This window comes from Phyllostomus hastatus, unplaced genomic scaffold (assembly GCF_019186645.2).
Source record: "Phyllostomus hastatus isolate PE091 unplaced genomic scaffold, TTU_PhHast_1.1 phas_contig_62, whole genome shotgun sequence".
Taxonomy (NCBI): domain Eukaryota; kingdom Metazoa; phylum Chordata; class Mammalia; order Chiroptera; family Phyllostomidae; genus Phyllostomus; species Phyllostomus hastatus.
In genome coordinates this window covers 18893264-18918862 of record NW_025333921.1, presented here as the reverse complement: position 1 = coordinate 18918862, position 25599 = coordinate 18893264, and the positions used below count along the sequence as shown (strand labels likewise).

The 25599-nt window shown below is 39.2% G+C and overlaps 1 protein-coding gene and 1 pseudogene across 5 annotated transcripts in view; both read left to right on the top strand.

The window, feature by feature from the left end:
- Positions 1-25599, top strand: part of EDC3 (enhancer of mRNA decapping 3) — a 76101-nt gene that overhangs the window by 8933 nt on the left and 41569 nt on the right. For all 5 annotated transcript variants that reach the window (XM_045848445.1, XM_045848447.1, XM_045848446.1 and 2 more), the window contains 2 exons: positions 19440-19650; positions 22710-23023. In XM_045848445.1, the coding sequence (XP_045704401.1) occupies positions 19487-19650; positions 22710-23023 (478 nt within the window). In that variant the 5' untranslated portion in view covers positions 19440-19486. The remainder of the gene's footprint in view (positions 1-19439; positions 19651-22709; positions 23024-25599) is intronic.
- LOC123825157 lies at positions 12146-12702 on the top strand (annotated as a pseudogene).

Below are 25599 nucleotides of genomic sequence, written 5' to 3'. Positions count from 1 at the left end.
ATGTGTGATTGCCTCTCTACCTGGCCTGCAACCCAGGCATGTGCCCTGACTGGGAGTCGAACCAGTGACTCTTTGGTTCACAGGCTGGCACTCAATCCATGCAGCTGCACCAGCAAGGCTCATAGTTTTGACCTTCTTTTTCTTAAATAAGTCCCTTTCACATTTCATGTAATAATGGCTTGGTGATGATGAACTCCTTTAACTTGACTTTGTCTGGGAGGCACTTTATCTGCCTTTCCATTCTAAATGATAGCTTTGCTGGATAGAGTAATGTAGGATGTAGTTCCTTGCAGTTCATCACTTTGAATAGTTCTTGACAGTCCCTTCTTCTCTGAAAAGTTTCTTTTGAGAAATCAGCTGACAGTCTTATGGGAACTCCTTTGTTGGTAACTGCTTTTCTCTTGCTGCTTTTAAGATTCTCTCTTCACCTTTAACCTTTGGCATTTTAATTATGATGTGTCTTGGTGTGGTCCTCTTTGGGTTCAACTTGTTTGGGGCTCTCTGTGCTTCCTGGACTTGTATGTCTATTTCCTTCACCAAATAATGGAAGTTTCTTTCATTATTTTTTCAAATAAGTTTTCAACTTCTCACTCTTTCTCTTCTTGCAGTGTCCCTATGATTCAGATCTTGGTACATTTGGAGATGTCCCACCCAGAGGCTTCTTAATCTAGCCTCCTTTTTTTTTTTTTTAATTCTTTTTTCTTCTTGCTGTTCTGATTGAATGCTTTTTTTCTTCCTTATGTTCCAGATTGTTGATCTGATTCTCAGCTTCATCCCTTTCACTTAATGTAACCTTCATTTCTGCCTGGATCTTTTTTTTTTTTTTTTTAAGATTTTATTTATTTATTTTAGAGAGACGAAGGGAGGGAGAAAGAGAGGGAGAGAAACATCAATGTGCAGTTGCCTCTCATGTGCCCCTTGTTGGGGACCTGGCCTGCAACTGAGGCATGTGCCCTAACTGGGAATTGAACCAGTGACCCTTTGGTTTGCAGACCGGTGCTCAATCTACTGAGCCACACCAGCCAGGGCACTGCCTGGGTCTTTTTAATGCCGTTGCAATACTCAATGAGTTCTGTGAGCATCCCGATAACCTGTGTTTTGAGCTCTGCATATGATAGGTTGGCTATCTCCATTTAGTTTAATTCTTTTTCTGGAGTTCAGTTCTTCCATTTGGACCATATTTCTTTATCTCCTCAATTTGGCATCCTGCCCGCCCCCTGCCCCCCCCCCCCCCTTTCTGTGAATTAGGTAGAGCTGCTTTGACTCTCTGTCTTAGTAGCATGGTCTGTTGTAGAAAAGGCACCTGTAAGTTGTGTGGGGTAGAGAGTTGGGTGGGACAATTCATTTCACTGCTTTGTGGCTCTGTGTGAGGGGAGCTTCCTACAGAGGACAGTGCCACTGCCTGGCTTCTGGAGTTTTGTCCAGGAGGAAGCTCTCTCCCAGCACTCATCCTGTTTCTGGTCACTTCACTTTCTCCCTGTTTGCCACTTGTGTCCTTCCAGCTGTTGCCCTGGTGCTGAATCCCAAATGGGGTTGATCTCTGTAACTCCTAAGTTTTTCTGGCCCTTTAAGAGGAATCTCCTGATAATCTGGCAGTTTCCTCCCCCACCCCAGTCCTCACTGGTTATTACAGCCGGAAGTTACAGGGGTTTATCTTCCTGGCTGTGGAACCCTGGGCTGCTATGTGGTCTGGTTTGGGTCTGGGATCCCTCGCTCCTGAGGTATCTCTCCCAATTTTTATCCACCGCACATGAATGTGGGACCACCTGTCTCACCACCTCTCCACAACACACAGCTCCGTGCCTCTCCACCTCTCTGTATCTCTGCTCCTCCTACCCATCTGGATAAATGTGGCTTCTTTAATTCCTTGGTTGTCAGACTTCCATACAGCTTGATTTTCTGAGGGTTCTGGGTGATATTTGTTTTGTAGTATAGTTGTAATTTTTTTCTGTAGTTGTGTGAGGAGGTGAAGTGTGTTTACTTGTGCCTCCATTGTGACTGGAACTCCAGATAGTGGTAGTTTAGATTAGGAAGGTGGTAGTGGAGGTGGAAGAAATGGATATATTTTGGAGGTGGTGACAATAAAATCTGCTAGATTGAATGTATGGGATGAAGGGTAAGAAGGAATCAAAGATGGCTCCTTTTTCTTTTCTTTTCTTTTTTTTTTTTTTTAGCCTGAACATGTAGGTGGATGATGGTGTCATTTATTGAAATGAGAAAGGCTTGGGAAGGAACAAATGAGAGTGTTGAGCAGGTGGTTGGAGAAATTAAGAATTCTCTTTTGGACATTTATGAAGGGCCTAATAATAGACATTTTGGTAGCAAGTGTTCAGTGTGTGAGTTTTTATCTTATGTTTTGTGGGAAACTCTTCTAGGAAATTGTTTCTTATATTGGAGGAATGGCTAAATATTCTGTGGCATTATATAGTTATGTTGGCTACATACTTTCCTTCTTTTTATAATTTACGTACAATAAAATTCACAGATCTCATGCACCGATTGAGTTTTGATGAAGTGTACATTCTTGTAACTACTGCATCCGTAAAAATGTAGAACACTTCTACGACACCAGAAGCTCCTGTGCCCCTTTTTAGGCAGTTTTCCACACTAGAGGCAATAACTGTGGTTTTCCTCACTATAAAGTAGTTTTGGTTCTCGTAATTTTATGAATAACTCAGATGTATTCATCTGTGTTACTTCTTTTCACTCAGTTTTTCAGAGTCCTCTATGTTGTATCACAAGTAGTTCCATCAGTTACAGCACCTTCTCCACATACTACACAAATCTTTTTTTGAGGTTCAGTTGCATTTTTACCTTTCTTAAAATAATAAAGCATAATATGCTGAATGTGTTGCTTATTTTCTTCCACCTTCTATATTAAAACGGCTACACAAAAATTCACCAATTTTCTCGTGTTTTTTTTTTAATGCACACTGATATGACAGCTATTACAATACAACCTAACAGAATTGTTTCGAATGAAGTTAAAGACAAGCACTACTAGAGCCATCTTATGGGAAACCGAACGAACTTTTTGAACACCCCAATATTATATAATTTATCTCTTCTCCTTGTTTCCATTTTTTGGCCATTGTAGGTAAAGCTACTACAGGGGTGGGCAAAAGTATGTTTACAGTTGTAAGTACACGAAACACAATTTATTCTTGTATCATTTATTATGTAAACATATTGTTTACATTTTTATACATAATTATATAAATGTGTTATTTACTTGTATTATAACTGTAAACCTGCTTTTGCCCACTTCTCTATGTACATTCATGCACAAATCTTTTTATGAATATTTGTTTTCATTTCTGTTGGGTAAAGCCTAGGAATGAAATTTTGGGTCATAGGTATATGTTTAATAATATAAGAAACTGCCAAATCATCTTCCAAAGTGGTTGTATCATTTTTACATTGTCAGCAATGTAAGGAAGTCCCAGTTGCTCTGCAGCGCCACATATACTGGTTATTACCTGCCAGTCCTTTTTACTTTAGGCTATTGTAGTGGCTGTAAAATGGTATCTTACAGCATTTTCCCCCCAAATTGATCATTTTTAAAAAATCATGGTAAAATATACATAAAATTTACCATTTCAAACATATTAAACTGTTACAGTTCAGGGCATTGAGTGCACTCGCATTGTGCAACCATCACCACCACCCATTTGAAAACTTTTTCATTATCCTAGTCAGAAACCTAAAATTTGTCCTTTGTGTGGCCAGTTTCACTTAGCATAATGTCTTCAAGGTTTATTATCTATGTTGTGACATACATCAGAACTACCTTTTAAGACTGAATGATATTTCATTATATATACAGGGTTCAGCACAAATAATGCCCCGTTTTTTATTTAAAAAACCATAAGCATGTAATTCTGTAACAACAATATCATACTCAAGCACACCATATGACATTTTAGGTGAAGTGTTCAAATTAAAACTAAATTATTACACCCCTACCCACCACACTCAAGCAGGCATTACTTCTGCCTGACCCTGTGTGTGTGTATATACAAACACACACACATATTTCATTTATCCAAATATCAGTCATGTCTGATATTTTTATTTGCATTTACTTGATAATTATGTTTAACAGCTTTTCATATTTTAATTGGCCATTCATACAACTTTTTTGCTCACTTTTAAAAAATGTTATTTTCTGCTGTGGCTGGTGTGACTCAGTTGGGCATCGTCCTGCAAACCAAAGGGCTGCAGTTTTACTTCTTGGTCAGGGCACAAACCTGGGTTGTAGGTTTGGTCCCCAGTTGGGGAGTGTACAAGGGGCAACCAATTGATGTTTCTCGCATTGATGTTTCTCTCCCTCTCTTTCTCCCATTCTTTCCCTTTCTATAGCATCAATAATAGAAAATAAATAAATGTTTTCTTATTGCTGATGTGTAAGCTTTCCTTGTATAGTCTAGATACAAGTCCTCTATTGGGTATTTGTATTGTGAATACTTTCTCTGTGACTATGGCTTACCTTTTCTTTCTCTCATTATTTTGGGGTGATAATAATAGAAAAAGGCAGGTTCATCTTTTTGCCATCATAAATCTGAAAGTTTGCTTTTGTAAATTAAATGTATTGTGACATTGGTTTAATAGGGTCATATAGGTTTAAGTGTACATTTCTGTGATACATGTTCTGTGTATTGCATGTGTGCCCACCACCCAAAGTCATTTGCTGTTACCATATAATTGGTCTCCTTTACTGTCACCCACCCACTTCCCTGTGGTAACCACCATACTGTTTTCTGTCTTTGTCTATGAGTTTCAGTTTTATATCCCACATATGAGTGAAATCATATGGTTCTTAGATTTTTCTGACTAACTTATTCGTCTTAGCACAATATTCTCAAGGTCCATTCATGTCACAAGTGGCAGTATTTCATCTTTTCTTATGACTGAATAGTAAAGTATTCCATAGTATATATCTACCATATCTTTTTTTATCCAGTCCTCAATTGAAGGACACTTTGCTTCTCTCCATGTCTTGGCCACCATGAATAAAGCTGAAGTGAACATAGGGGTGCATGTATCTTTGCAAATAAATGTTTTCAGGTTTTGGGGGGGTTTTTGGTAGATAGAAGAGGGATTGCTGGGTCATATGGTAACTCTACTTTTTTTAAGATTTTATTTATTTTTAGAGAGAAAGAAAAGGTGGAAAAAGGGAGAGAAACATTGATGTGCAAGAGAAACATGAATTGGTTGCCTGTCGCTTGTACCTGACCAGGGACTGAACCTGCAACCTAGCCATGTGCTCTGACCGGGAATTGAACCATTGACCTTTTGCTTTGAGGAACAACACCCAACAAACTGAGCCACTTTGGTCAAGGCTGTAAATCTATTTTTAATTTTTTGAGGAACCACCATACTGTTTTCCATAGTGACTGTACCAGTTTACATTCCCACCAGCAGTGAATGAGGGTTCCTTTTTCTCTATAACCTCTCTTAACACTTGTGATTACCTGTCTTATTGATAATGGTTGTGAGGTAATATCTCATCGTGGTTTTGATTTACATTTCCCTAATAGCTTGTGAATTTGAAATCTTTTCATATATCTGATGCCCATTTGTATGTCTTCTTGGAAGAAGTATCGGTTCAGGTCCTTTGCCCATTTTTAATTAAATTGTGTGTTGTTTGGTGTTGAGTTGTATGAGTTCTTTATATATTTTGGATATTAACCCCTTATCTAAGCTGTTGTTTGCAGATAACATTTCCCATTTTGTTGGTTGCCTTTTTGTTTTATTGTCAGTTTCTTTTGCTGTACAGATGTTTTTTAGTTTGATGTAGTCACATTAATTTATTTTTGCCTTTACTTCCCTTGCCTTTAGGGTCAAATTTATAAAATCTTCTCTATGACCCAGGTCCATAAATTTAGTACTTATGTCATCTTCTATGTAATTTATTGTTTCAGATCTTATATTTAGGTCTTTGATCCATTTTGAATTAATTAATTATTTATTTCTATTTATTTATTTTTAGAGAGGGAAGGGAGGGAGAAAGAGAGGGAGAGGGAGAGGGAGGGAGAGGGAGAAAGAGAGGGAGAGAAACATCAATGTGCGGTTGCTGGGGGCCGTGGCCTGACTCGGAATCAAACCTGCAATGCCTTGGTTCGCAGCCCGCACTCAATCCACTGAGCTACACCAGCCAGGACTGAATTAATTTTCGTACATGGGGACAAACTGTAGTCTAGTTTCATTCTTTTGCCTATTCTCCCAAAACCATTTATTGAAGGGGTTTTCTTTTCTCCATTGTGTGTTTTTGGCTCCTTTACAAAAAAATCATTTGCCCATATACTTGTGGTTTTATTTCTGGGCTCTCGTTTCTATTCCACTGGTACCAGGCTGTTTTGATTATCATACTTCTATAATATAATTTGAGGGCAGATAGAGTGATACCTCCTGCTTTGTTGTTTTTACTGAGGATTGCTTTGCCTCTTTGGGGTCTTGTGGTTCCATACAAATCTGGCAATTTTTTGTTCTGTTCCTTTAAAAAATGGTATTGGGCCCTGGCTGGTGTAGCTCAGTGGATTGAGCATGGGCTGCGAATCAAAGAGTCGCTGGTTCGATTCCTGGTCAGGGCACATGCCTGGGTTGCGGGCCAGGTTCCCAGTGGGGGCCGCATGAGAGGCAACCACACAGTGATGTTTCTCTCCCTCTCTTTCTCCCTCCCTTTCCCTGTCTCTAAAAATAAATAAATTAAAATCTTTTAAAAACTAAATAAAAATGAAAAATGATACGGGGATTTTGATGTGGATTGCATTAAATCTGTATCTTTTCATTTCATTGTGCCTTTTTCAATCTGCTTTAATAATGCTTTGTAGTTTTCAGTATATAGGTCCCTCACATCCTTTGTTAGGCTTATTCCTAGGTATGTTATTCTTCTGGTTGCAATTGAAAAGGGAATTTTTTTTTTCATTTCTTTTTCTGAAATTTCTTTTTTTTTTAATATATTTTATTGATTATGCTATTACAGTTGTCCCATTTCCTCCCTTCACTCCCCTCCACCCTGTACACCCTCTCCTACCCATATCCTCCGTTTAGTCATGTCCATGTGTCATATTTTCTTTAGCTTCTACATTTCCCATACTATTCTTACCCTCCCCCTATCTATTTTCAACCTACAATCTATGCTACTTATTCTCTGTACCTTTTCCCCCTCTCTCCTCCTCCCACTCCCTTGTTGCTAACCCTCCATGTGATCTCCATTTCTGTGGTTCTGTTCCTGTTCTAGTTGTTTGCTTAGTTTCTTTTGGTTTTGCTTTAGGTGTGGTTGTTAATAATTGTGAGTTTGCTGTCCTTTTACTATACATGTTTTTTCTGTATCTTCTTTTTCTTAGATAAGTCCCTTTAACATTTCATAAAATAAGGGCTTGGTGATGATGAACTCCTTTCACTTGACCTTATCTGAGAAGCACTTTATCTGCCCTTCCATTCTAAATGAAAGCTTTGCTGGATACAGCAATCTTGGATGTAGGTCCTTGTCTTTCATGCCTTGGAATACTTCTTTTCAGTTCCTTCTTGCCTGCAAGGTCTCTTTTGAGAAATCAGCTGACAGTCTGATGGGAACTCCTTTGTAGGTGACTGTCCCCTTATCTCTTGCTGCTTCTAGGATTCTCTCCTTCATTTTTACCTTGGCTAATGTAATTATGATGTGCCTTGGTGTGTTTCTTCTTGGGTCCAACTTCTTTGGGACTCTCTGAGCTTCCTGGACTTCCTGGAAGTCTGTTTCCTTTGCCAGAATGGGGAAGTTCTCCTTTATTATTTGTTCAAATACGTGTTCCATCTGTTGCTTTTCCTCTTCCCCTTCTGGTACCCCTATAATTCGGATGTTGGAACATTTAAATATGTCCTAGAGGTTCCTAAGCTTCTCATTTTTTTGAATTCTTATTTCTCCATTCTTTCCTGTTTGGTTGTTTTTTTTCTTCCTTCTGGTCCACTCCGTTGACTTGAGTCCCAGTTTCCTTTGCATCACTGTTGGTTCTCCGTGCATCTTCCTTCATCTCTTTTATGGTAACCTGCATGTTTTCATGTAATTTGCGCCCCAAATCAACCAATTCTGTGAGCTTCCTGATCACCAGTGTTTTGAACTGTGCATCTGATAGATTGGCTATCTCTTGGACGCTCAAAAGGATGAGTCCTGGGGCATTGAACTGTTCTTCTGTTTGAGATATGTCTCTCTCTCTTTTTTTTTTTGGTCTGGTCTCTCCTGTTACGGTGAGGGGCGGAGCCTTAGGTGTTCACCGGGGCTGGGCACCCCTGTCGCTAGATTGTGACATTGTATGTGGGGGCAGGGACAGGAGGGAACAATGGCGGTAGCTCTGTTCTCCTGGGACCTCAGTCCCTTCTCTGGGATTCTGTGTTGCACGCTCTGCCGCCTCACTGGGTCTGCCAGCTGCCGCTTGCAAACTCAGGGTCCACCCGCTGCGATCTTGTGTGCCCCAGATGCCTTACGTGCTCCCGGTTGCCTTATGCGCCCACTGCTCTCTGCTCTCCGCACCGCGACCTGTGCTGTGACCTGCGCCCGGCTGCTCCTCTCTGCCCTTCCTACCGGTCTGGATGAACGGGTCTACTTCAACTTCTTGGCTGTCCGACTTCCATTCAGATAAATTCTCTGTCAGTTCTGGGTGTTATTCTGCCTCTAAAATGTTGTTGTTCTAATCTTGGTTATGTGCAGAGGTACGGTGCATCCACCTGTGCCTCCATCTTGCCGGAAGTCCAAATGCTGAAATTTCATTTTTAGTATATAGGAAAGCAGTGGATTTTTGTACATTGATTTTGTATTCTGCAACTTTACTGTATTTGTTTATTGTTTCTAATGGGTTTTGGATAAAGTCTTTAGGGTTTTCTATATACAGAATTGTGCCATCTGCAAAGAATGAGACTTTAACTTCTTATTCTCAATTTTGATGCCTTTATTTCTTTTTCTTGCCTGACTGCTGTGGCTAGGACTTCCAGAACTATGTTGAATAACAGTGGTGAGACTGGACAGATTTGTCTTGTTCCATATTTAGAGGAAAAGCCTTCAGTTTTTCACCATTGAGTATGATACTGGCTGAGGGTTTGTCATATATGGCCTTTATTGTGTTGAGATACTTTCCTTCTATACCTATTTTTCTTATTTTTCTATACCTATTGAGTGTTTTCATCATAAATGGATGTTGTGTTTTATCAAATGATTTTTCTGCATCATTGGTGAGATGATAAGATTTTATCCTTTGTTTTGTTAAATGTTGTGTGTTGCATTCATCAATTCGTGTATGTTGAACTATCCTTGTGCCCCTGGAATGAACCCCATTTGATTGTAATGCATTATTTTTTAGTGTATTCGATTTGCTTAGGATGTTTGCACCCGTATTCATCAGAAATGTTGGACTGCAGTTGTGTGTGTGTGTGTGTTATCCTTGCCAGGTTTGGGTATCAGGGTTATATTGGCTTCATAAAATATGTTAGGAATTATTTATTGCCTCTTCATCAGTTTTTTTGGAAGAGTTTAGGAAGGATAGATGTCAAACCTTCTTTGAATGTTTGGTAGAATTCACAGGTGATGCCAGCTGGTCCTGGACTTCTTTAGGGGGAGTAGTTTGATGGTTGTTTCAATTTTCTCACTGTTTATGGGTCTACTTAGATTTTTTCATTTCTTCATGATTCAGTTTAGGAAGGTTATATATTTCTAGCATGAAAGCTTTCTTGAAGTGCTTTGCTGCCTGGAGGTAGCCTCCAATGGAGTGATTTGGGGAATGGGCAAGATTATATGGAATTCCTTCTAAACTATTTTATTAAAGTATCATTGTTTTAAATATTTGACTGTCTAAACCTACCCAGAGAATGATTTGGTTTGAAAAGAATAGTTTTCTGTTCTGGTGCATTGTAATTCAATAAAAAGGTGATTTTTACCTTGGAACTGATTGACACTGTTTCCTAAGAAAATAATTTAAGACAAGCACTAAATGAAATTGATCATTGCTGTGTTAATTATAATTGTGAGAAATGGAATTATCTGGATGTCCAATGAGAACAAAACTATGGTATATGTATGCAATGGAATAGTATGTACAACATAGAAAATATGCCATTGTGCTAAGAAGCTGACTTTAACCTCTGGTTACAAGTGTGTAAAATATTCAATATAATCTCTGGGTTGCAAATACCCCATCCGTAAAATGGGATGGTAAAGTAGCTGCCTCATAGGGTTTTCATGAGGTTGGAAGGAAAGAATGCCCCTGAAGTTTTAGCTCATGCCTGAAAAAGTAAGTGTGCAATAAATGCCAACTGCTTCTGCTGCTGCCCTTATACAACTTGATGGTATATGTATAGCAGCTATGGGGTTACTTGTTCCACTCACCTCTTATTTTCTTTCTTTTTTTTTTTTTTAAGATTTTATTTTTATAGACAGAGGGAAGGGAAGGAGAAAGAGAGGGAGTGAAACATCAATGTGTGGTTGCCTCTTGTGCACCCCCTACGGGGGACCTGGCCCACAACCCAGGCATGTGCCCTAACTGGGAATGGAACCAGTGAACTTTTGGTTCACAGGCCTGCACTCAATCCACTGAGCTACACCAACCAGGCTCACCTCTTATTTTCTTGAAAGTGATTTTTCTCCTTTCTGTTACCAAATTCAAACCACCACTTATATAGGTCTTGAATCCATTAACTTTGTCCCATCTCCATCGATGTGGCCTATTTTAGCTTACCATCACCTCTCAGGTGGACTGCTGTAGTTGCTTCCCAGATGGCCTCACTGCCATATGGTTTGCACCTCTTCCAGTTTGTATTCTATAATGGTGACTTTTGATAAGCACAAGTTTTTAAATTTTTTACGAAATCTGTTTTAGCTTTCATGTTTCAATAGCTTATTTCAAATTAATTTTTGTATCTGGTGTGGGATAGGAATGGGTTATTTTTTTCTCACACCCATTCAGTTCTAGCACCATTTATTGAAAAACACTTTGATTTCTCCATTGATTTATCTTGGTACCTTGATTAAAAGTCATTTGACTGTATGTGTTTGGATCTGTTTCTAGACTTATTCTGTTTCATTGCCTGTCTATCCTTGCAAACCATCACATTGATTTCTGTAGTTTTATAATGAATCTTGTCATAAGGTAGTGAAACATCTAACTTGGCTTTTCTTTTAAATAATTGTTTTGGCTTTTCTATTTTGCCTTTCCATGTACATTTTAGAACCAGTTTTTCAGTTTTTCCAAAAGGCCGCTGGGATTTTTATTGATATATGTATTTGATCTATAGATCAATTTGGGAAGAATTGACAACATTAAGCTTTTCAATCCGTGAATATGGTAAATCTCTCCATTTAGTTAGATATTTAAATTTTTTTTCAACAGTCTAGTGGAGATCCTGCACATTTTTCATTAGGTTTATTCCTAAGTGTTTTATGTTTTTAATACCATTATAAGTAGTATTTTAAAATTTTATTTTTAATTGTTGCAATTCTGTAGAATACAGTTGTCTGTTTTATGTTGGGCATGTATCCTGTGACTTTGCTAAAGTCAGTTATTCTAGCAGGATTTTTTGGTGGGGTACATTCCTTAGGGTTTTTTATATACACACAATAGTTTACAAATAAGGACAGTTTTACCTCTTCCTTGCCAGTATTTATACTTTTTAGTTCTTATTTTGTTGCACTGGCTGGGCCCTACAATCTAGTGTTGAATAGAAGTAGAAGTAATGAGACTGGACATCTTTGCCTTGTCCCAGTCTCAGAGGGGGAAGTATTCATTATTTCACTGTTAATTGATGTTAGCCAAATTTGTTTTCTAGAAGGTAAACCTGCTCTTTGATATCATGAATGGAGATTGAATTTGGTCAAATTAATCTTTGTGTATTTATTGATATGATACTGTCATACATGATTTCCTCATTTATTTTGTCAGCACAGAAATCATTGGTTTTTAAAATTTATTTGAGATAATTGTAGATACATCTACACTACAATTATATTCATATACAGTATAAGAAATAATATGGAGAGATTCCTTGTACCCTACCTGGATTTCCCTCATGGTAACTTCTTACAAAAGTATGGTGCGGTATCAGTTTCTGCGAGCAGAGCGGTAACGCAGAGACTTGGAGCACTTTGGAGTCCGTGGCTGTTAGCCTCGGGTCTCCCAAAACCATGGTGAAGTTGGGGAACAATTTCGTGGAAAAGGGCGCCAAGCAGGCACTGCTGGAGGGTGGCTTCTACATCATCCCACTAATAATGCCCCTCTACATAAGTCAGCTGCAGTTCCTGCCCCTAGTAAGGTGGTTGTAAAAAACTGATACTGAACATGAACCTGACTGCAAAAAAAGCAAAGGGCAATAGCAGAGTTCACTGTCTGCATCACCAAGAGCATGTCTGAGAGGTTTAAGGTCTCTGTGCTGATCTTTATTCACCTGACCTTCCTCATGTGTGTCATCTTCCTGGTTGTCTACAAGGTATACAAGTATGAATGCCTTTGTTGAGACAGTTTCATCCTCAGTAATGCCCAGTGCATTCCTAATGTCTTGGTACCCTACTATGCCTGAGAAAGACCCTCCATTTTCCAGATAAATTCTACATTGTCTGTGACTGTGACTTTGCTAAAGGTGGCCAAGCAGAGCATCACCCTCTCTGTGTTGCAGTGGATGTCTGTGCTGTCGGAAGAGAAGCTGTTGGAGCAGGATATTCAAGCCCCTAATAAGTCAGATTAGCAAGATGGGCAAGTTCCTTACAATGTGTTGCCTGGCCCTGGCTGGCATAGCTCAGTGGATTGAGTGCGGGCTGTGAACCAAAGCATCGCAGGTTCGATTCCTAGTTAGGGCACATGCCTGGGTTGCAGGCCACGGCCCCCAGCAACCACACATTGATGTTTCTCTCTCTCTCTCTCTCTTTCTCCCTCCCTTCCCTCTCTAAAAATAAATAAATAAAATCTTTAAAAAAATGTGTTGCCTGAAGGTAACAAAGGGACTTGAGGGATATTTCATTAAACATAATTGTAGATAATTTAGAGTTTACTCATTTATGGTGCAACTACTTCAGTTTGCTAATGCTGCTTTGCAAATAAAACTTGCTGCAGACCGCCAATGGGCATAAAACCAAGTGCATATCAGCATTTCCTAAAGAGCTCTGATACCTCTTTTGGAATAGTCTGAGAAAGATAGGGGTTAGCCATTCCTTAAATATTTTGTAAAATTCTCCTGTGAAACCGTCAGGTCCAGGGCTTTTGTGTGCCTGGAGTTTTTTGATGACTGCTGCAACTTCACCAGCTGTTAACAGTCTGTTCAGGCTTTCTGCTTCTTAATTCAGTTTTGGAAGATTACATGTTTCTAGAAATTTGTCCATTTCCCCCAGGTTTTCAAATTTCTTGTCATGTAATTGTTCATAGTAATTTCTTACAATCCCTTGTATTTCTGTGGTATCAGTTGTAATTTTTCCTCTTTCATTTCTGATTTTATTTATTTGGGTCCTCTCCCTTTTTTTCTTGATGAGTCTGGTTAAAGGCTTATTGATTTTGTTTTATCTTTTTAAAGAACCAGCTCCTGCATTTACAGATCCTTTGAATTGTTTAGTCTCTATGTCATTTAATTCTGCTCTGATTTTGATTATTTCCTTCCTTCTACTCGCTCTGGGCCTTGTTTCTTGTTATTCCTCCATTTCTTGTAGAGGTAGGGCTAGGTTGTTTATTTGAAATGTTTCTGTCTTTTTAAAGGAGGTCTGTATTGTTATGAACTTCCCTCTCAGAACTGCCTTCACTGTGTTTCATATGTTTTGTACTGTTGTGTGTTCCTTTTCATTTGTTTCCACATAGTTTTTGATTTCTTCCTTGATCCCATCATTAACCTATTCATTGTTTCATAGCATGCTTTTTAGTCTCTATGAATTTGAGTGTTTCTGAGTTTTTTCCTTGAGGTTGGTTTCTAGTTTCAAGCCCTTGTGGTTGGAGAAAATGCTTGGGATGATTTCAATTTTCTTAACTTTGTTGAGTCTTGTTTCATGTTCTGTCATGTAGTCTATCTTCTTACAAGTCTAGGAAGCACAGAATGTCTCAACAGGTACCCAAAGAGGCCCATTACAAGACACATCATAATTAAAATGGCAAAATTCCAAGACCAAGAGAGAATCTTAAAGACAGCAAGGGATAAACAGGAAGTAACATACAAGGGAGCCCCAATAAGGCTGGCAGCTAACTTCTCAATGGAAATGCTCCAAGCCAGAAGAGATTGGCAAGGAATATTCCAAGTAATGAAAACCAAAGGTCTGCAGGCAAGGCTACTCTACCCACCAAGGCTCTCAATTGAAATGGAAGGCCAAATGAGCTTCCTAGACAAAAGAAGCCTCAAAGAATATACCTCCTCCAAACCAGCACTGCAAGAGATGCTAAAGGGTCTGCTTTAAGAAAAGGAAGAAAAAGAGTGAAAGAAAGAGGAACACAGGTACAAAGGGGATAAAATGGCAATGAATAAGTACCTATCAATAATAACCTTAAATGTAAATGGATTAAATGCTCCAATCAAAAGACATAGGGTAGCTGAATGGATAAGAAGTTATGACCCATACATATGCTGCCTGCAAGAGACCCACCTCAGAACAAAAGAGCTACACAGACTGAAAGTGAAGGGCTGGAAACAAATACTCCAAGCAAATGGACGGCGGGGGGAAAAGCCAGAGTGGCAATACTTATTTCAGACAAAAGAGATTTCAAAACAAAGGGCATAAAAAAAGACACAGAAGGACACTTCATAATACTCAAGGGAAGAATCCATTAAGAAGAAATAAATATTTTAAACATATATGCACCCAACATAGGAGGACCCAAACATATAAGGAAAATCTTGGAGGACTTCAAGAAGAATATAGACAGCAACACGCTTATATTGGGGGATTTTAACACCCCAATGTCAACAATGGATAGAGCTTCCAAACAAAATATCAACAAGGATATTGTGCAACTGAACGACGCATTAGATCAAATGGGCTTAACTGATATATATAGAACTTTTCACCTCCCCCAAAAAACAAAATACACATTCTTTTGAAATGACTTAACTATTTTAGTTTCTTTGCCTTTCCATATACATTTTGGAATAATCTTTACAGTAACAAAACATCTTGCTGGGACTTTGATAGGAATTGCATTAATCCTGTATATTAATTTAGGGAGCATCAACATATGTTGAGTCTTCCAATCCATGAACATGTTATATCTCTCCATTTATAACTTATTTTTATAAGTATTATATAGTTTCAGCATACAAATACTGTGTTTTGTTAGATTTATACCTCACGTTTCATTTTTTGAGTAATTGTACATATTGCATTTTAAATTTCAGTGTCCATATTTTTATTACCAGTATATTAAAATAAGGTAGACTTTGTATGTCTGTCTTGTATCTGTGATTTTGCTGAATTCACTTACTAGTTCTAAGAGTTTATTTTGTAGATCTTTGGGATTTTCTCTTAGGCAATCATATCATCTGCAACTAGGGACAGTTTTATTTTTACTTTTCAATTTGTGTGCCTTTTATTTCCTTTGCTTGCCTTATAAGAAGTTCCAGGGCTCTATTGAACAATATTGGTGAGAGTAGACATCCTTATCTTGTTCCTGATCTTGGGGGAATGCATTCCATGGTTTTCACCATAAGTACATATATACTGTTTTCTGTAGGTTTTTCGTAGTCTTTATCGAATTGATAAAATTGTTTTCTGAGTTTTTATCATTAATGGGCATTGAACTTTGTCAAATGCCCTTTTCTACTTCAATTGCTAGACCATGTGATATTTTTCTTATATGGTAGATTGCACTGATTGGTTCTATAGTATTGAACAAGCATTTCATTCTTTTTTAAAAAATATATTTTATTGTTATGCTGTTGTCCCATTTTCCCTTCTTTATTCCCCTCCGCCCTGCACACCCCTTCCCACCCTCATTTCCCTTTGCTATAGTTCATGTCCATGGGTTGTATGTATTAAGTTCTCTAGTGTCTGCATTTCCTATGCTATTCTTAACCTCCCCCTGTCTATTTTCTAACTATCATTTATGCTTTTTATTCTCTGTATCCTTTCCCCTTCTCTCCCCCTTCCACTCTTCCGCAGATAACCCTCCATGTGATCTGTGATTCTGTTCCTGTTCTAGTGGTTTGCTTAGCTTGTTTTTAGGTTTGGGTTTTAATAGCTGTGAGTTTGTTGTCATTTTACTGTTCATATTTTTTATCTTTTTCTTAGATAAGTCCCCTGAACATTTCATATAATAAGGGCTGGGTGATGATGAACTTCTTTAACTTGACCTTATCTGAGAAACACTTTATCTGCCCTTCCATTCTAAATGAAAGCTTTGCTGGATACAGCAATCTTGGATGTAGGTCCTTGCCTTTCATGACTTGGAATAGTTCTTTCCAGCCCCTTCTTGCCTACAAGGTTTCTTTTAAGAAATCAGCTCATAATCTTATGGGAACTCATTTGTAGGTAACTGTCTCCTCTCCTCTTCCTGCTTTTAAGATTCTCTCCTTCTCTTTCATCTTGGGTAATGTAATGATGATGTGTCTTCATGTGTTTGTCCTTGGGCCTAACTTCTTTGGGACTCTCTGGGCTTCCTGAACTTCCTGGAAGTCTATTTCCTTCACCCAGATTGGGGAGTTTTCCTTCATTATTTTTTCAAATAGATTTTCAATTTCTTGCTCTTTCTCTTCTCCTTCTGTCACCCCTGTGATTTGGATGTTGGAACGTTTAAAGATGCCCTGGAGGTTCCTAAGCCTCTCCTCATTGTTTTGAATTCTTGTTTCTTCATTCTGTTCTGGTTGAATGTTTATTTCTTCCTTCTGCTCCAAACCATTGATTTGAGTCCTGGTTTCCTTCCTGACACTGTTGGTCCCCTGTTCATTTTCCTTTATTTCACTTTTCATAGCCTTCATGTTTTCTTCTATTTTGTGACCATATTCAACCAATCCTGTGAGCATCCTGATTATCAGTGTTTTAAACTGTGCATCTGATAGGTTGGGTATCTCTTCATTGCTTAGTTGTACTTTTTCTGGAACTTCGATCTGCTCTTTCATTTGGGACATATTTTTTTGTCTTGGTATGCCTGTTATATAGTAAGGAGCAGGGCCTTGGATGTTCACCACGGTGGGGCAACCCACATTGCTGCGTTGTGATGCTGTATGTGGGGGAGGGGTCTGAGAGGGAACAGTGCCTCTTGCTCTGCACTGGTTTTCAGTCACTTCCCCCACTACCCACATGGGAATTGGGTCCTTCTAGTGCCTATTCCTGATGGGTGGGATTGTGTACGTTCTACACCCTGTGGGTCTCCAACAAACTTGCCTGTAAGGCTGGGAGTTTCTCCTGCCGCCTCAACCCCCCCCCCCCAGGTGTTTTCAGTCAGAGGCTTTGAGGCTTTATTACCCCTCACTGGAACCCTAGGTTGTGTGGTCTGTCTCACTCCCCAGTTGTTCCTTCCAGTTTATTTGCACACAAATTTGAGACCACCTGCTCCGCCAGCAGCTGCCTCACCCAGTCCTCCAGCCACTGCCTTGCCACAAGTCCTTTCCACCTGGCTGTCCATCTCTGCCCTTCCTACCAGTGTGGATGAATGTTTCTTCTTTAACTACTTGGTTGTTGGGCTTCCATACAGTTCGATTTTCTGTCAGCTCTGGTTGTTTCTTGTTTTTAAATTTGTTGTTGTCCTTGTTTTGGTTGTGCGAGGAGGCACAGTGTGTCTCTCTATACCTCCATCTTGGCCAGAAGTCCTGCATTCTTGAACTGAACCTAAGTTAAGGTGTATATAATTATATAATGCTGTATATGGTGTATATAATTTTATATATTGCTGAATTCTGTTGGCTGACATTTTAATAAGGACTTCTATGTCTATATCCATGAGGGTGTTCTGTAGTTTGTTTTGGGTTTTGTTTTCTTTTTTTGGTGATGGTGGTGGCGGTAGTTGTATTGTCTGGTTTGGTATCAGAATAATTTTTCTTCATTTACTGGTGATGAAAATCATATGATCTTTCTTTGGTTTGCAGCCCGGTGCTCAGTCCACTGAGCCATACCAGTCAGGGCTGAACTTTCTTATTTATTTTGTTAATGTGGTGAAATGAATTGATAGATTTCTAAAATATCAAAACCAACCTTGAATTCCATGAGTAAATATCTAAAAATCATGATATGTTATTTTAAAATATATTGCTAGCCCTGGCTGGTGTAGCTCAGTGGATTGAGCATGGGCTGCGAACCAAAGTGTCACAGGTTCGATTCCCAGTCGGGCCACATGCCTGGGTTGCAGGCCACGGCCCCCAGCAACCACACATTGATGTTTCTTTCTCTCTCTTTCTCTCTCTCTCTCTCTCTCCCTCCCTCCCTCACTTCCCTCTCTAAAAAATAAGTAAATAAAATCTTTAGAAAAATACATTGCTGGATTTGATTTGTTAATATCCTCCTAAGGATTTTTGGTCTAGATTTTTAAGATTTTATTTATTTATTTTTATAGAGAGGAATGGAGAAAGAGAGGGAGAGAAACGTCAGTGTATGGTTACCTCTCATGCACCCCCTACTGGGGACCTGTCCCACAACCTAGGCATGAGCCCTGACTGAGAATCGAGCCAGCAACCCTTTGTTTTGCAGGCCAACACCCAGTCTACTGAGCCACACCAGCCAGAATTGGATTTTTCTACTTTTCTAATGTCACTTAAAGCTCTAGTTTCCCCTTTAAGCACTGTTTTAACTTTATCCCACAAATGTTACAGTTTTCTTATCATTCCATGTGAACTATTTTTAACTTCCCAGGTTATTTAGAAATGTCTTGCTTTATTTCCAAATATTTGAGAATATTTGAGGCATCTTATTATCAGTTTCAAATAGAATTTTGTTATGGACCAAGACTATCCTCTGTCTGATTTCAGTCCTTTGAAATGAGGTGGTACTAGTTTAAGACCCAGCATATGTTGGTCACCATCCCAGGTGGACCTAAGAAGAGTGTACATTCTGCAGTTGTTACGTGCTGGGTTCTTAATGCCTTCAACCCACTTTTTAAAAAATTCTGTCCAGAAGTTATGATTATCATCACGAGAGGGTTAGTCTGATATAAGCTACTCTGACATTACCAATGTTATTTTTATATATTGTTTCTTCATAATATATTCTCTTTGAAAGCATTCTAATGGCAGATATATTAAAATATAATAGGTTATAAACAGGTTATAGCTTGTATGATTCATTGTCTGTGTAAATACGTATTTTTATCTGGTATATGTGCTTTAAAGCAATTGTAAGATCTTTGTATATATTAAATGATATTGTTTTTTCATTAATATGCATACTCCTTCTGGAAAGTTTTATTTTTTATGTTTTATTACATCAATTAAGGATGTGACAGAATATGCATTATTAAGGAACACCTGATACAGAGCCTGACATAATTCTTTACTGAATTTAATTAAAGATTCATCTCTTTCTCAAGGTATACTTCCTGGTTTCTTCTCTCCACGGTGGTCTCACATCTGAAACATGGCTACGGATTGGCTGGGCAGTATTGTGTCCATCAACTGTGGGGATAGCTTGGGTGTCTATCAGGGAAGAGTGTCGGCGGTGGATCAGGTCAGCCAGACCATCTCTCTCACCCGGCCTTTCCACAATGGAGTTAAGTGCCTTGTGCCAGAAGTCACCTTCAGGTGAGTGTACCGACTGAATCTTCCAAATCTAATCTTGTGGTGAGTTGAGCTTGAACCAAAGCCAGAATGCCAATAGTGTATTGTGTAGGACAGCTTTTAAGTAGTCTTCTTGTCGGAGGTGAGATTTTGCAGTATTGGATCATATAGTTAGCAGACTGTCATAATTAGCTTTCAGGGTTTGTAAAACATTTTCTGATCTCTGTCAAGTGTGGGATATTACGTTATTTAAATGGGTCAAATTCAGAATTACCTCTTTGTTTTCTTTTATGGTTTTATATTTTCTTTCTCAGTTTTATATCACCGTGCTTTCTTAATCTAAGGTTGTTACTTATTTTCCCCTGCATAACTGTAGTTCTTCTTATAGATCTGTATTATAATTTATTTCCAGAAGCACACTGTAGCCAGTAGCTAAAGTCCTTAGTTATAGAAATGTATTTTTCTTGGTGTTTGCTAGCATATCTGAAGTTGAGTTGTCTTCACATCCCTCTTTTCACCAGTTTGGCCAATTTATGTTAAAAAAAAATAAATAAAAGACTCTTGGGCAAGAGCTTCCTTAACTTTCTGAACAATACCCACATGTAACCTTTTTTATAGGTGTATCCATTGTTATTTCTTACCTCCTCTGAAGTCTCAGTATAAGAAATACCCTTTGTGTTCAGGGCTCACCTTATCATGTATGCTTTATTTGCTATCCTTTTCTATCTCCTTTGAGACCCTAACCATCTTTTTTATGTCTTTAGTTTCAACCATTATACCGTCTTTTTCCTCTCTACATTCTAATATCCCCAGGCCTCCCCCACAGTACAGGTATTCCCCCCACCCCACATATAACTTGCATTTGTAACTATTATTTCCTTCTCTGTACACCCACATTTCTTTTCAGAGCAAAATAATCTGCCTTCATTTCCTTTGTGGCCTCATTCTCTAGTCCCTCCTTACCCGACTGTATCTTTTTTCTAACTTTACCATTTTGCTTAGCTAACTCTTGTCAAGGTTACAGATGGCCTAATTGCCAAATTCAGTGTCAGTGTCTCAATTATAATCTATGCAAATGCTCCCTAACTTTTTTTTTTAATCCTCAGCAGAGAACATTGTTTTTTTTTGTTTTTTTTTGTTTTTTTTTATTGCTTTTAGAGAGAAAGGAAGGGGGTGGGGTGGGAGGAGAGAAAAACATCTGTGTGAGAGAGAAACTTTGATTAGCTGCTCTGTTGTACGGGAGATCAGACCTGAGTCCTTTCAGTTGACAGGACAGCTATCCGGCCAACGGAGCCACTCCTGCCAGGGCAAGCGCTCAATAACTTTTGAAAGTGTCTGCTTCTTCTAGTTTCTCTGTCATTCCTCTGGGTTTTCTTTTCATGTTTTCCTCCATTCCTTTATCTTTTTTCCAGGTTCCTTTTCTTATACTCGCTTTTTAAGATTGGTTTCCTCAAATTTCTGTCTTTGATTCTTTTCTCATCCTGTACTCCCTAGACAATCTCATGTATACCTTCTTATACATTAATGAGACCCCAAGTCTTTTTTAGTAGTAATAATAACCATTTATTGAGTTCTTAATAACTAAATACTAGACTTAATGATGTGCATATATCATGTCATTTATCCCTGTAAGACTATTTATAAACTGGCCATTGTTATTACTGATGACTTCTCTGTTTGCCTATACCAAATCTTTAATTTAGACCCATTTTCTGAGCTCCAGACACTTTATTTTAATTATCTATTGGGCATTTCAAGGTGGATATCCTTAAGTCTTCAATATAAGATTGTCAAAGTTGAACTCATGTTACCTACAAATTTCTTTTCCAAAAATTCACCCTTAGTAGGTGACTAATGACACTTTTCACCCAAGTTAGAAACTTAAGAATCATAATAAATTTTTCTTTCTCCTTGATCCTCCTGTTCAGTTAGTCACCAAATCCTGTGGGTTCCAAATGCCTCATGGTTCCAGCTTCCTTTCTCCGTTTTCATTGTCACTTGCCCTGTTTCTCTCCTCTTATTTCTTGTCTGGTCTCCTAACTGGTGCTCTGGCTTCTAGTTTCTCTGCCTACAGCCACCAGAAAATTCTAGTGTGATTATGACTGGCCCCTAATTGCCTCCATAGGCCTTACCCCCTAGTGGCCTACACAAGCATCTGACCCTTTAGTCACACTGTAACATTTGCATGCATCAAGTGGGCCACACATTCTCAGCCTCTGAGCCTTGGCCTGAGATGCCTGTCCTGCCTGGCCAACTCTTATTTTCCATCCCCCAGACTTAGTGTACATATTTCATCCACCTCTGCCAAACTAACGTCTTTATTTTCCTTTTGGGTTCTCTAGTCTCCTATGCACACCTCTGTCATTGGAGACTATGACAAAGTGTTATAACACTTTAAAACAGTTTTCCCTTTTTTATTGAATTTATTGGGGTGATGCTGGTTAACAAAATTGTACAGCTTTCAAGTGCGTAATTCTACAACACATCGTCTGTACACTGTCCAGCACCCCAAGTCAAGTCTCCTTCCATCATCATGTATCCCCTCTTTATCCTCTTCTACCTGCCCCCAGCAGTCACTACACTATGGTCTATATCCATGAGTTTTTTCTCTTTTGTTTTTTGCTCAATCCCTCCACCCACTCAGCCCCCAGTATGTAACGCTTTTGATTGTCTGCTTGTCTTTTCTCTGACCAGACTGTGAGTTCTTTGTGGGCACTTACTGCTTTTCATCTCTGTATACCCCATTCCCAGTGCAAGGCTTACCACATATTAAGTACTCTGTATATGCCTACTGAATGAGCAAGTGGGTGAATGAATGAAAAAAAGCTGTTAAGCATTCTGGAAATCTAAGATGATGATAGTTTTGTGATTAACAATATGGCTCTTTAAAGGGCAGTGCTGTGTCAGTGCTGTGTTGGTGGCTGAGCTGTGTGTCTTTAAGCTGTTTGTCTCTATCACCTTTCTTAGTTTTTGCTTTTGATAACTCATTGAGATGCAGCCCTACAAAGATGTAGCTGGTTGCTATTGATTCCAGTTTCATCACTATTATATTTTTGAGAATTGGATTGTTTTGTGTGTTTCAGGGCAGGTGACATTATGGAATTAAAAATTCTAGAGATACCAGGTCCTGGAGAAAACCAACATTTTGGAGACCTTCAGACAGATTTAGGCTCCTCTGGTGTTGGGTACCAAATGGGTATCAATCAGAATGGCATGGGCAGGTTGGTCAAGAAGCCAGCCCCTTCCAGCAGTGCCCCTCAGAACATCCCGAAGAGGACCGATGCGAAGAGCCACGATGCTGCCATCTCCCCCCAGCAGCAGTGCTCCAGGAGCTGTGTGGATAGGCACGCAGAGCCCTTGAGTCAGTCCAGAAGTTTTCGTCGTCGGCACAACTCATGTAAGTCAGAGCAAGTTGATTATTTCTTCTTAACCTGATGTTTGAGGGCTGTAAGTTCTTACCCACTGCTATTCTTTAAAGAATCCTTTGTTACTCTAATATAAAAGGATGTTGGCAGAGCTTCACAAAAATATACCATGGTTCTCTTATTCTAGGGCTATTTCCTCAACTACTAAGGGAAAAGAAAAAAGCTGCTAGAGACTCACACCAGTTCCTCCCCTCTCCTACTACTTCCTTTTCTTCAAGAAAACACCTGCCTAGACTTCACATAGACAGAAGTGATAGTGTTTTTGATCTGGTAACTGATGATTGTAGTGATATCTGAGCTGAACCTGCACTTAAGCTGTTCCAGGGGATTCTCGGATGACTTTTCTTCTTGTGATTTGGCTCCCATCCTCAATTAGAGGAGAGGGAAGTGACTTGTGTAGACATCTCTGTGATCTTAGTTTCAGACTGATAATTCTGAACTTGCTGTACTCACTGTCTGTGCCGGAATGGTTAATTCACTTGAATCTGGTTTGCTCTGTGACATACTCATTGACATAATGTGAGTCTGTTACATAATGAGGAATTATAACAGATTCACTGGAGTCTGTGTGGCACTGATGTCAGGGGTCATCATTTGAACTTTTGAAAATACCTGATTCTGTGAATAAAATTTTGAAATTTTGAAATTTGAAAAAATGTGTTTCAAGATACTTTTCTTCAGTGCTTCCTCAGTAACTATCTGAATTGACCATGATTGAAAACCTGAGACTGAAATTGAATTGTTACTTCTGTATCCTTTGAAAAATTATAGAACACTTGGATAGAAAATGAGTCTTTCCATTTAAACTTTAAATCTTCACTACTTTGCTTTATTTTCTCTTTAGAAAAACAAAAACAAAACCAGACCTTTTTTTCTTTACTTAAAGTATTGACTTGTTTGTTAAAAGTTTAAATACTCAAGCAGTTTATAATCTCATACACTTGGAGATCATTTTTATTAACCATTTATATATTTTTCAACATATTTTCTCCCTGTCATTAATATCTGATATTAGTATGGTGCATTTGTTACAGTTAATGAACCAATGTTGATACATTATTAACTAAAGTCTATATATTATTCATCTAGCAAAACACATTACATTTAATAGTCACACTGCCTCTTGGCTTTGATGGTTTCTCAGACTTCCATTGTTTTTGATGACCTAATTTTGGTAACTACTGGTCAGATATTTGGTAGAATATCCCTCAGTTGGTAGTTGATGTTTTCCTTGTGATTATACTGGGATTATGTGTTTTGGAAAGGAAGACCACAGAGATAAAGTGGTATTAACATTATATCACATCAAAGGTAGCTGTCCCCTGGGTGCCCAGGCTCTGAGGTTTCTCAAGTGGTGCAAACCAAGGTCAGCCCGACCTGTGTTTTGCCTGGGGCCACCCTGCCTGAGCTATAAAAGCAATCTGAGATGGCTGCTACTTGTGGTGCTGGGCTTGGAGATTCCAAGGCAAAGTCAAGCTGTGAATCTAGGCTGGTTTCTGCTAGTGTGGGGCCTGGGGCCACTTAGCAATAGGTATAAGGGCCCAGGGGGTGGGGGAGGCATTGGATGCTCAGTGAGTCTGGCTTTTGCTTGTTTGAGAGGATTTAGGAAGTTACGAAGTGTGAGCCAAGACCAGCCATTCATATGGGAAAGCAGCTTGGGTGGGCCCATAAGTTGGGTGGGACAGAGTCTCTGGGGATCTCCAGGACGAGGCAAACAGTGTTAGCCAGGTTGATGGAGCCTTAGATATGGCACCAGCCTGCCGGCTCGGTGGCTCTGTTGGGGGGATGGTTCAGATGTGGGACAGTGGCCTCTGCCCACCTTTCTGTGTGGGAGAAAGCTGTCCACCAGCTCTTGCCTTGATGACAGACACTTCATTTCCTCCCTGTATGCTCCTGTGTGCCTTTTAAGCTGCTACCTCGGTGTTGGAGCTCTGAGGGAGTGTGTCTGAGTAAGTTTGTGTGTGAGTTCTTTGAGAGGAACTGCTTGGGACTCCAGAAGTTTCTTCCACTGACTCAATCCCCACTGGTTTTTGCAGCCAAAAGTTATAGGAACTAAACTTCCTGGCTCCGGAACCTTGGGCTGGGGGACCTGTTGTGGGGCTGGGACTCCTCACTCTCAGGATATCCCTCCCGAATTTTTGTCCACCACACATGGATATAGGGCCAGACCATTCCACATTTGTACCTCTCTTACTAGTTTGGATGGATGTGGTTTCTTGATTTCTATAGTTGTCAGACTTCCATTCAGCTCAATTTATGACAGTTCTGAGTGATGGTGGTTCTATATTTTAATTGTAATTTTGATGTGGTTGTGCAAGGAAGCGAGCCATGTTCACCTGTGCTGCCATCTTGACCAGAAGTTGGTTTTTGACTTTTGATGTTGACCTTAATTGCCTGGCTGAGGTAGTGTGTGTCAGATTTCTTCTGTAAAGTAACTCTTTCCCCCATTTTCCAAACTGTCCTCTTTCTAAGGAAGTCACTATGTGCACCCCACACCTAAGGAGTGGAAGGGCATCATGCACCCGAGATTTCTCTCCCATGTATTGAT